Source organism: Pelophylax lessonae (assembly GCF_965119305.1).
Source record: "Pelophylax lessonae genome assembly, chromosome: 9".
Taxonomy (NCBI): Eukaryota; Metazoa; Chordata; class Amphibia; order Anura; family Ranidae; genus Pelophylax; species Pelophylax lessonae.
The window spans coordinates 268,826,286-268,838,604 of NC_138776.1; the positions used below are offsets into that span (position 1 = coordinate 268,826,286).

General features: G+C 47.0%; 3 protein-coding genes across 3 annotated transcripts in view; all 3 read right to left on the reverse strand.

Annotated features, from left to right (window-relative positions):
* The window catches only part of LOC309564458 (uncharacterized protein), a 1,566,033-nt gene that overhangs the window by 866,310 nt on the left and 687,404 nt on the right, over positions 1-12,319 (reverse strand). The gene's annotated exons all lie outside the window — the stretch shown is intronic.
* LOC309564020 (uncharacterized protein) overlaps positions 1-12,319 on the reverse strand; it is a gene marked incomplete at its 3' end in the record, with an annotated part of 41,719 nt that overhangs the window by 28,085 nt on the left and 1,315 nt on the right. The gene's annotated exons all lie outside the window — the stretch shown is intronic.
* On the reverse strand, positions 2,830-7,184 carry LOC309564021 (uncharacterized protein; the record flags this gene model as incomplete). Its single annotated transcript, XM_082268645.1, has 3 exons — positions 2,830-3,873; positions 5,905-6,059; positions 7,170-7,184. 3 exons carry the CDS (start codon positions 7,182-7,184, stop codon positions 2,847-2,849), a joined length of 1,197 nt encoding a protein of 398 aa, XP_082124771.1. The 3' UTR covers positions 2,830-2,846.

A 12,319-nucleotide genomic window follows, 5' to 3' on the forward strand; every position in this document is an offset into this window, starting at 1 on the left:
CTTACATCTGAGTCCACAGGGTTCCCTCCTACATCTGAGTCCACAGGGTTCCCCCTTACATCTGAGTCCGCAGGGTTCCCTCTTACATCTGAGTACGCAGCGTTTCCCCTTACATCTGAATACGCAGGGTTCACCCTTACACCTATCTGCAGTGTTCCCTCCTACATCTGAGTCTGCAGGGTTCCCTCTTACATCTGAGTCTGTAGGGTGTCCCTCTTACATCTGAATCTGCAGGGTTCCCCTTTACATCTGAGTCCGCAGGGTTCTCCCTTACATCTGAGTCCGCAGGGTTCCCTCTTACATCTGAGTACGTAGGGTTCACCCTTACATCTATCTGCAGTGTTCCCTCCTACATCTGAGTCCGCAGGGTTCCCTTCTACATCTGAGTCCACAGGGTTCCCTCCTACATCTGAGTCCACAGGGTTCCCTCCTACATCTGAGTCCGCAGGGTTCCCTCTTACATCTGAGACTGCAGGGTCCCCCCTTACATCTGAGTCTCCAGGGTTCTCTCCTACATCTGAGTCCGCAGGGTTCCCCCTTACATCTGTCTAGTGTTCCCTCTTACATCTGATTCTGCAGGGTTCCCTCCTACATCTGAGTCCGCAGGGTTCCCTCCTACATCTGAGTCCGCAGAGTTCCCTCTTACATCAAAGTCCGCAGAGTTCCCTCTTACCTCAGAGTCGGCAGAGTTCCTTCTTACATCTGAGTCCCCAGGGTTCCCTCCTACATCTGATCCTGCAGGGTCCCCTCCTACATCTGATCTTGCAGGTTTCCCTCCTACATCTGATCCTGCAGGGTTCCCTCCTACATCTGATCCTGCAGGGTTCCCTCCTACATCTGATCCTGCAGGGTTCCACTATACATCAAAATCTGTAGAATTTCCACTTACACCATATATTGGAGCTCTGTATACTCTAATGTAAAGGGAACTCTAATGTAATGGGTGGTCTGGGAACCCTGATTTAAGGGGGGCTCTCATGTAAGGGGGAATGCTGTGGACTCTGGCATAAAGGGGAAGTCAGATGTAATGGGGACTATGTTCACCAAAGCCCCCCTCCGTTCAGAGTCCCCACATTAGCACCCCTTACATTAGTGTACTCACTCAAAGAGAAAGGAGAGGCTGGGGGGGAACTCTAGTCACGGACAGGGAATGGATAATGAGCTCACTCACCCGAGGAAGGAAGCTCAGGCATCAGCATCATTCATGCAACCCTCGTGCAGGTGCCAGCTGTTGGGCTGTAAATTTCCTGCCCACTCATCTCTCTTCGGAGGAATAGCACTCCTGGGGATTGGAGTGTGGGTGGGGTAGACACAGGAGATGTGCGGAAAGAGGAGGAGCAGATCGAAACCACTGCGAGGAGGGGGAGTGGAACTGTGCTGGGTCTGGATAGTGTGAGAGAGAGTTTAACAGACACTTTTGGCTTACAACTGCAGCCAGCAATCCTGCCTGGGAATCGCAGTCTGGGCTGAATAATTTACCCGGGTTTCAGGCGGTCTGAAACCCGGACTGTCGCTGTGAATCCTGGACAGGTGGCAACCCTATGTAGATGGCCTCTTGGGTTGTCCGTCATCAGGCTTTAGTGGCTTAGGTCGGCAAGGCTGTAACCTGATCTTTGGTAGATCCTTTTACAAGGTTTTATCATCAGGTGTACGCAAGGGCCACCGAGGGTATTGCTTTTGGCCTCAATGTGTTGCGGGTCGTGTTTTAGTCTACTTAGGCCTGATGGTGGCTTCTGTGTCTACCTCCCCTCATGTGTATTGCTTTGGGATATCCCAGGTAGTCATGACTTAAAGCCTTCTCTGTGCCCGGTGATGTACCATAGAGAAAACTCGAACTGGTATCCACAATCTGAAGGCTTGACATGTTGGGTATCTATTTGCTTGGCACAACCTCATCTTTTCTTAGAAAAATCAGGCAATACATTGAATTTTTGTGCACTAAAAACAACTTTAATGTATTTTTCTTTTCTTTTTTTTAACCAATGATTACTCTTAATTAAGAATTGCGCTAACATCATCTGATCTAAAAAAAAAAAAAAACAATGCAAATACCACCATTTTATTCTCCAAGGGCTTTGCTTTCAGAAAATATGTTTGCAGATTTTAATCCATACCTGACAGAAGAAACTAAAGTTTGTTTATAAAAAAAAAATGTTGGATAAATGTAACAAGCATTCTCCCAGCTGGTACAAATCTGGCAGTATTTTAATTTACAAAGTGACTTCCTATGATTGTCAGCTCCACCTAGTGGCCATGATGTAGCAGAAATATTACAATACCATATTATTACCATTATATGGCGCTGATGATCATAGGAATTCATTGCTCACATTCGTTGAACACATTTTTTTCAAATCGATCTTCCACCACAAAATGTACTCAGCCAATGAAAGGTGATGACTCCATTTTTATTTTTCTCCTGCTATCAATGGCCAACACGGGACAACACTTCATCCATGTCTTTGGTGATCTCTGATCTCCTTATGAAGGGTTTCTTACATGATGAAGATCAGCCATGGAGTATATCTGAGGTGTATATCAGGGTGTGCTTCTTCCCCACATGTCCACCAACATTCATATAGAAGACATTTCCCGCACTCAAGGCACTAATACACTTTGAGGGTTGTGTGGGACCCCTGATGTTCAGGAAGACAGAACTTCAGTGAGGAACAATTCCCTCAGTCAGACCAGGAAAGTTCATTCTCCTACGCGTCCAATCTCTGAAGTCTGCAAAGATCGGTCTTATGTGAATAACATTTCGCACACTCAGGACAGGAATATGGCTTCTCCCCCGTGTGAGACCTCTGATGTCTGGAAAGAAGGGACTTCAGTGAGGAACAATTCCGTCAGTCAGACCAGGAAAGTTCATTCTCCTCCGTGCCCAACTTCAGATGACTGTAAACAGAAGACTTCTGTGGGTTACAATTCCTCCAGTCAGAAGAGGAAAGTGGATCTACCTCCGATTGCAATCTCACATGTGTGTTAAGACCGGACTTAGTTTGAAAACATTTATTGCATTTAGGACAGGAATACGGCTTCTCACCCTTGTGTGATCTCTGATGACGGGCAAGAGAGGCCTTCTGTGAAAAACATTTCCCGCACTCAGGACAGGAATACAGCTTTTCCCCCGAGTGAATCCTCTGATGTAATTCTATATCTGATTTTAGTATAAAACATTGCCCGCACTCATGACAGGGATACGGCTTCTCCCCCGTGTGAGATCTCTGATGCAAGGTAAGATTGGACTTGTGTGAATAACGTTTCCCGCAGTCAGAACAAGAATACGGCTTCTCACCTGTGTGAGACCTTTTATGTACACTAAGAGTGTTTTTCAAACTGAAACATTTCCCACACTCAGGACAGGAATATGGCTTCTCACCAGTGTGAGACTTTTTATGAATATTAAGTCTGGATTGAGAGCGGAAACACTTCCCACACTCAGGACAGGCATATGGTTTCTCTCCTGTGTGAAATTTTCTATGAACAGTAAGACTGTGATTGAAACAGAAACATTTCCCGCACTCAGGGCAGGAATATCGTTTCTCCCCTGTGTGCGATCTCTGATGTATGGAAAGATTGGACTTCAATGAAAAACACTTACCGCACTCAGGGCAAGAATACGGCTTCTCGCCTGTGTGAGATCTCTGATGTTGAGAAACATGGGACTTTACCGAAAAACATTTCCCACACTCAGGGCAGGAATACGGCTTCTCACCTGTGTGAGATCTCTGATGTATGGAAAGACGGGTTTTCTTTAAAAAACATTTCCCGCACTCAGGACAGGAATACGGCTTCTCGCCTGTTTGAGATTTCTGATGTTTGTATAGATTGGACTTCTGTGAAAAACACTTCCCGCTCTCAGTACAAGAAAGCCTCTTATCCGTTGGAAAAATGGCACCATCCCTCACAGTCTGAGGTTCCTCAGGATAAGAGGAATACGATGGTCCGGCACTGTCCCTCATAGTCTGAGGTTCCTCAGGATAAGAGGAATACGATGGTCCAGCTACATTGTGTGGTGTCGGATGGACATTTGAGGTAGTCAGGTTTTCTCCTGGACTATACTGTGTGATGTCCTCATCTTCTACTTTACAGTCTGGAGACAAAGTGAGACAATCCTCTGAGGTTTTCCTCATCTCCCGTCCATCTACTAAAATAGAAATACAAAGATTATTACTAGACATCAGCAGATTGGTTCCCCCAAACCAGGACTCCGCCCACATCAGACAGCTTCGTCTCTGAAGAACTTACAATTCCCACCTCAAGGTAACTAGTAAATGGGTCCTCTGATGTCCTACCAGTTCATTTCTTTATTCATGGACCTTAGTCAGAGAGTGAGGAAACAACGAGAACTGTCTTTTATAGGAGTGACAGTGATGAGGGGATTATAGGACAAGTGTCCCCTCCCCCTCTATCACTCATTGGCATCTTCCCAACACAAAAAGTCCCGCACTTCCTTATTTAGTGCATGATTTAGTCATGAATAACAGCGGGGCTGAGCCCCACCACAGGTCAGAGAGTGAGGATGGGGGGAGAACAACCAAGAGGAAGACTGGACTGATCCTGAAGACCGCCATCATTGGGTTACTGACTCCTCCCTCATTATCACTTTCTGTTTAAGGTTCCAAAGTTGGAGGATGTTATCACATTATTATCACCATGTAAAAGTCTGTCCTCCAATCAGATCATCAGATATAAAATGTCCAGCTGGTAGGAAATGGGTGTAACAAAAGAGAATCCATATTATGTGTATATATAGCAGTGGGTAGAGAGCAGAAGTCAGGAGTATGTAATGTACAACATAGAGTATATAGTGCAGGGGTCAGGATAATATTTGTGTTCAGCAATCAGTTGCAGAGGTCGCACACCGCTGCCTCCCATCTCCTGAGACTGCACTCAGTGACTTGGGTGTGAGACTATACAGACATATCCCTCCACCCGGCACAGCCAGCAAATAACAGAGCAAGTAACCCTGGGAGGATTGTTCTGTCAGAGATCTTACTAGACCCGGACATGGGCCAAAAGACCCCAGAAACATACCCCAGGTGTCTAGGTCAAGCAACACCTATAGTGAATATCAACATTTTGCTACCACTTGAACCCCAGAATCTCCATAAATCCAGTCTAGAGACATAAATTGTGTCTGCAGCACAGAGAAGGAAGATTATCTGAGAGAAATACAGGAACACAGGACGGGGAACACAGCTCAGGAAAGTGACCAGGGTATTACAGGCTGATATCACCCAGTCCCCGCCCTACTCTGGACCAATCAGTGAGCAGTATGGGTGGAGGAATGTATTTAGTGTTAATGACCCACCTGTGCTGATCTCTGTAAGAGTGTCCTCCTCTATAAATGTCCCCGTTATTCCATCCTCCTCCATAGACTGCTGATCATCCCTCACATACGTCTCTTCTTCTTCTGCTTTAACCTCAAATTCTATATCGATTGGATCTCCACTCTAAACCAAGAAAATGAGAGAGAATATCATCTGGAAGATATAAGCTTTATTATTGTGACATCATAGAAGAAATCCACACATTGTCTCCATAAGTTTGTGTTTTATAAGCTCCGTTCCACCAACCTTGTAACATTGAGGGATGGTGTGACCTTCCTGTGTGGAATCCCGGGAATACAGAGGACGGGGACATCTCTCTGGTGGGTTCCACTTGCCAGATGGCTCCATCATATCCTTGTATCCTTCTGAAATTTCCTTTTTTAAACCATACTCCTCATCCTCCTCTTTTTTAACAACAAACTTATCATCTCCGAGGATTCCACTCTGAATATATAATAAAACATTCATTGTAACAAACATTGTGTAAATCACAACTACCAATAACTGTCAATCATCTACCTGATGATGGTGAGGGATGGTGTGACCTTCCTGTGTGGAATCCCGGGAATACAGAGGACGGGGACATTCTCTGCTACTAGGTGACTCCATCATCTTCTTGTGGAGATCGTTATTTTTTTCAGAAAACTCCTCGATTACTCCATACTTTTCATCTTCCTCTTTAAATTCCTCTTTGACATCAATGTTATAATTTTTCAGGTTTCCACTCTAAACATATAATAAAGAATTTATTATGAGAAACCACCTTGTGTATAAATTATAACTATCAGTGATTGTTCCTCATCTACCTGATGATGGTGGGGGATGGTGTGACCTTCCTGTGTGGAATCCCGGGAATACAGAGGACGGGGACATCTCTCTGGTGGGTTCCCATTACTGGATCCATCTGTAGGAAACACACACACTGACTGAATACATTGTTTCTATGTGTTTATTAGTAGAATTGGCCAAACAGTTCGGCCCAAACATCGCCTGGTTGCCCATTCGGCGAACACTCGAATTTGCAGGGCATTCGGCGAACAGGCTGAACACTCAGCAATGCATTGCGCACTGCATTCTAAGCCCCGATTGGGCAAAGCTTTGCCCAATCAGAGTGCAGTGAATCCCTGGTTGTTAGGGTGCGGGGCCGGGAAGATGGCCGCCATGTCCTTAACAACTGGTGAGTCATCAACTGTTAACGGGCTTCCCCGCTGCCAACTGAACAAACAAAAAATACATTGCAGGCAAAAAAAAACAAAAAAATAAAAAAAACAGCGTGCCCCCCTCCATACAAGGTTCTTCACGCATGGTATGGATTTTAAGGGGAACCCCACACCAAAGTTTAAAAAAAATAACGGGGGGGGGGGGGGCCCCTCAAAATCAATACCAGACTTATCTGAGCAGGCCAGGAAAGGGAGGGGATGAGCAAGCCCCACCCCCACCCTCCTGAACCATACCAGGCCACATGCCCTCAACATGGGGGGGTTTGTGCTTTGGGCGCTACCCCCAAAGCACTATGTGGGGACAAAGACCTCTTCCTCACAATCCTGGGCTGTGGGGGTCTGCGGGCAAAGCCTGGTACCCCATACTTATTCACATGGGGGGGCTGGGATCTGGAGGCCCCATTTTTTAAAGGGGATTTCCAGATTTCAATAAGCCCCCTGCCAGCAGACCCCCATAATCCAAGGTTGTGGGGATGAGGCCCTTGTCCCTATCAACAGGGGGACAAGGTGCTTTGGGGTAGGGGGGTGACAGAGCCCCCCTGCCCAAAAGCACACATCCCCCTATGTTTAGGGCATGTGGCCTGGTATGGTTCAGGAGTGGGGGAGCTCTTCCTACCCTGCTGGGCTGCATGCTCGGATAAGGGTCTGGATTTTGGGATTGGGGGGGGCACACGTTTTTTGTTTTTTTAACATTATATTGCCGGCAATTTTAATTAGTTTCATTCATTTTTTTTTTCTGTTTGGCAATGTAATTTTTGCTGAAGCAGGTTCTAAACAGGGTACAGATGCTCCCCTTTGCATGCAGACTAAGGGGACCCCCCAGGCATTAAATTTAACCAGATTTCTCATTTTTTTTGTTGTTGCATTTTAAGCATCATTAAAATCACTGCTCCTGTAAAATGGTCTTTTTGAAAAAAACATTTTTTTTGCATTGATTCAGGTCCCCCAGGGCAGTACTCGGACCCCCATACCCTTTTATGGCCAAAAACTTGCAAAGAAGTCTTCAAAATGGAGACTTTTGATTTTTCATGTTCGGCTCCCATAGATTTTAATAGAGTTTGTGGCTCGGGGCCAAACTTTTTCTCTGTTTGGGAGTTGTGGTGCGAACGGAACTGGAGGGGTGTTCGGCCCATCTCTATTTATCAGATGATGGGGGATCTAGGTGGAGCCTCCGTACTGCTCTCTCCTTTACAATAAAGTCTCCTCTTACCCGGGGATGTGAGGGGCGGCTGATTCTCCATCATGACGTCCTTGTAGAGATCCTTGTGTCCTTCTAAATACTCCCACTCCTCCATGGAGAAATAGACAGTGACATCCTGACACCTTATAGGAACCTGACACACACAATGATACAGTCACCATCCAGACACATCCCTTGTGTTGAACGTTCACAGATATCAAGAACAGTTATTTTCCCTCTTCGGCATAAAGCTTAGAAAATACAAATGCACATAAATCCACCCCACCCCCACATTATTGTATGATCTGTTACTATAGACTGATGAGTTAGGAGGGTGATTGGTTGGAAAGGTGACACGCCTCCAAAAAGAAGAAAATGCTACGTCCCGGTAAGTGGGTGAATGTTCTGACCCTGAAGGGGTTAATCTAGGTTTCCACACTATATATGTGTGTATCATCATCTGCTGGAGATAAAAGAGGTCACAGTGACTATGGAGGAAGAGGAGGAAAGGGGGGGGGGGGGGTTACTGGGTGTAAATAGAAAATAAGATCTTATTACCTCCTCTGCTGCCACTTCCAGCGATGTCTCCTCTCTACTTCCTCCCAACTGACCTCTCACCCGGAACTTCCTATTTATACCTGACATCACTTCCTGTCTTCCATAGAGACTTCCTGTCTGGGTAGAAGTAAGATCACCACCTTGTGGAGCTCAGAGGAACTGCAGCCCCGAGAGACGCCTCGTAGTGTGGACACGGCCTTGTGCTGTGTGTGTATGTACTGTATATCCTTATAGATGGGGTCATCTCCACTCCCGCCAAGGGGGAGAGAAATATATTACTGCCTAGTCCAGCCTTTCTCAGCCAGGGTTCCTCCAAAGGTTTCTAGGGGTTCCATGAGCAATGAACAATTTCTGTCTCTCAGTAACAACTGACATCAATGATCTGTAAGGTGGCAGTCTTCTCACTGATGACAATATCAGAATGTCCTTCTCCTACTGACCTCAGATATAAGGGGGTCCTTCTCCCATTGGTCACCAATGCAAGGAACCACTACACTGACCACAGATATAAGGGGATCCTTCTCCCATTGGTCACCAATGTAAGGAACCACTACACTGACCACGGATATAAGGGGATCCTTCTCCCACTGATCACCAATGTAAGGGACCACTACACTGACTACGGATATAAGGGAATCCTTCTTCCATTTGTCACCAATGTAAGGAACCACTACACTGACCACTGATATTCCTTGAGCAATGGACAATTTGTATCTTTAGGTAACAACTGGAATCAATGATCTGTAAAGGGGGCAGTCTTTCCACTGATGAAGATGTAAGAAGGTCCTTCTCCCACAGACCACTGATATCAATGGGTCCTTCCCATTGGTCACTAATGTAAGTGACCACTACACCGACCACTGATATAAAGGGGTGACCCCTGTCCTCGGCCTCTCCAGCAGTGACCCCTGTCCTCTGCCCTGCCAGCAGTGACCCCTGTCCTCCAGCCTGCTTACTCCTGTCCTCAGATCGTCCCCTGCTGACTATCCAACCTTTGCCCTGCTGACCCCTGTACACTGCCCTACTGACCCCTCTTCTCTGCCCTGTTTCCCCTGTACACTGCCCTGCTGACCCCCCGTATACTGCCCTAAAAACCAATAGTCTCTGTACACTGCCCTACAAACTGCTGATCCTATTCTCTGCCCTGCTGATCTCCCATTCTCTTCCCCCCTGACATTTTTTTTACTCCTCCCCCACATCAGGCAAGCTGGATCCAGCCCTGCTTTAATGGCAACCCCCCCCCCCCCCCATGTTGAGGGAATGTGGCAAGCCAGCCAGGCTGTATGCTTGGTTTACGGGTCAGGCATTGACTTTCTGGGGGACCTCATGCTTCTTTTTGTTTGCAGTAGGAGGCCCCTTAATATCCATACCAGACCACAGGAACATAAATGTCATTTTTGGGAAGTCTACGCAAATTTCCTTTGTATTCTTGGTGTCGGAAGTGCTACAGGAAAAGTCACCTTTACAATGAAATTTCCTGCAATTTAACGCAGGATCAGGACACCCCCTAGTCATGTTTTAATATTTCACTTTAACCACTTTCTGCCCACGCTATAACTAAAAGATGGCCCACATTGGTGGGAGGGGGGGGGGTCTATGGACATCCTCTCGTGATGGCGCTTCCTGCGCACCCCCTGCGACACGCATCGGCAGGGATCTGTGATCGCTGTGACAATCCGCTGTGTTTACCCTTGATAAAATATCGCGCTAACAACTACCACCATTTTATTCTCCAGGGCCTCGGCTTTCAGAAAATAGATGTTTGGGGGGGGGGGGGGTTTACCTAATCTTCAGGCCCAAAATGTGTATTTTTAACATGGCAGTGAAAGAGTTAAAGAGAGCTAGATGGGATCACTCTGCTGTGGTCACACTCTAAACATTAGAGCTCCCCCCAGCTGCAGCCTGGTAATAACATTGCTAGGAGGTCTATTCAGTTATCTGCTACATACTTCCCATCTTTAACCACTTCCTGCCCAACGACGTCATATGGACCTTGGGTTGGAGCTATCTGGATGATGGGTGCAGGTGCCGGCATCATTCAGATATCTTCTTTTTCTGCCGCTGATTTCCCATCCTGTTCAGCCACTTGATTGTTTTTACAGGCGGCGGAAGGGGGGGGGGGGGAATGTCCTCTCCGATGCTTCTACCATCTCGCCCGTGTAATTGGCGAGCCAGAGAATGAATCAGCCGGGGATGGCCATTTACCATAGAGCTGACCAAAGACCAGATGATCCCTGGTCATCTCTTTGGTCTTCGGAGGACGGGCATGATGTTATGACGTCACTTCTGGCACCGGCAGATCTAAACACCACCGTTGCCTCGGCTGGAAAGCCTGAAATCTTTTTTTTTTTTTTTTAATTTCAGTCTTTCCAGCCTAGAGCAGTGGTTCTCAATTCCGGTCCTCGGGACCCACTAACAGGCCAGATTTTAAGTATTACCTTGGGGGATGCAGACTAGAATACCACAATCACTGAGCAGCAAATGAGATCACCTGTGATGTAATTTAGTTATCTTGCAAACCTGGCCTGTTGGTGGGTCCCGAGGACCGGAGTTGAGAACCACTGGCCTAGAGGAGAGATATGAGGACTTATGCACACCAGATCTCTCCATATAGAGGACCTGTTATCCCTATTCCTATTACAGGGGATCTCTCCATAAAGAGGACCTGCCATCCCTATTACAAGGGATCTCTCCATAAAGAGGACCCATCATCCCTATTCCTATTACTGGGGATCCCTCCATAAAGAGGACCTGTCATCCCTATATATAACAGAAAGGAGACACCAGTGCACGACCGCCCTCGCATAATACCGTTTATTGCACCATAATACACATAAGACAATTACACTCACATTTCATTTGTAGATCACAGGCATGTCAGAATGCTCCTTCTTCCCCTCTCCCTCTCAGGATGCCCTCGGCTCGCTCTGCAATATTATTGTGGCCGTTCAATTGCACCTCACGTGCCCGCCACTGTGGAGCTTCCCCGCCGAGCTCCAGCGTTCTGTGTCCCGTGCACCTGCGCCTGGTCCCGCCGGCTAATTCCAACTGCGCATGCGCGCAGTGGCCGCAGCAATGCAGGAGGCCTCTCGGGTGAGAGGGGATTAGTGTATGCACAGGAGTTCACCACTCTGAGGTTGCCACGACAACGTGTTCTGGAGGCGGAGCCTCCTTCTTCAGGTCCCCTTCAGGGAAGGGAATGAATGGTAAGGTAAGGACTCCATTTTTATTTTTCTCCTGCTATCAATGGCCAACACTTCATCCACATCTTTGGTGATCTCTGATCTCCTTATGAAGTGTTTCTTACATGATGAAGATCAGCCATGGAGTATATCTGAGGTGTATATCAGGGTGTGCTTCTTCCCCACATGTCCACCAACATTCATATAGAAGACATTTCCCGCACTTAAGGCACTAACACACCTCCAGGGTTGTGTGTGACCCCTGATGTACAGGAAGACAGGACTTCAGTGAGGAACAATTCCCTCACTCAAGACAGGAATACGGCTTTTCCTCTATGTGAGACCTCGGATGTCTGAAAAGATCGGACTTCTGTGAGGAACAATTCCCTCACTCAGGACAGGAATGTGGCTTCTCCCCCATGTGAGATCTCTTAGGCGTGTAAAGATTGGACTTCCTTGAAAAACATTTCCCTCACTCAGGACAGGAATACGGCTTCTCCCCTGTGTGAGATCTCTGATGTCTGGAAAGATGGGACTTCTGTGAGGAACAATTCCCTCACTCAGGACAGGAATACGGCTTTTCCCCCCGTGTGAGACCTCTGATGTCTGGAAAGATGGGACTTCAGTGAGGAACAATTCCCTTGCTCAGGACAGGAATACGGCTTCTCCCCCATGTGAGATCTCTTAGGCGTGTAAAGATTGGACTTCCTTGAAAAACAATTCCTTCATTCAGGACAGGAATATGGCTTCTCCCTCATGTGAGATCTCTGATGTCTGGAAAGATCGGACTTCAGTGAGGAACAATTCCCTCAGTCAGACCAGGAAAGTTCATTCTCCTCTGTGCCC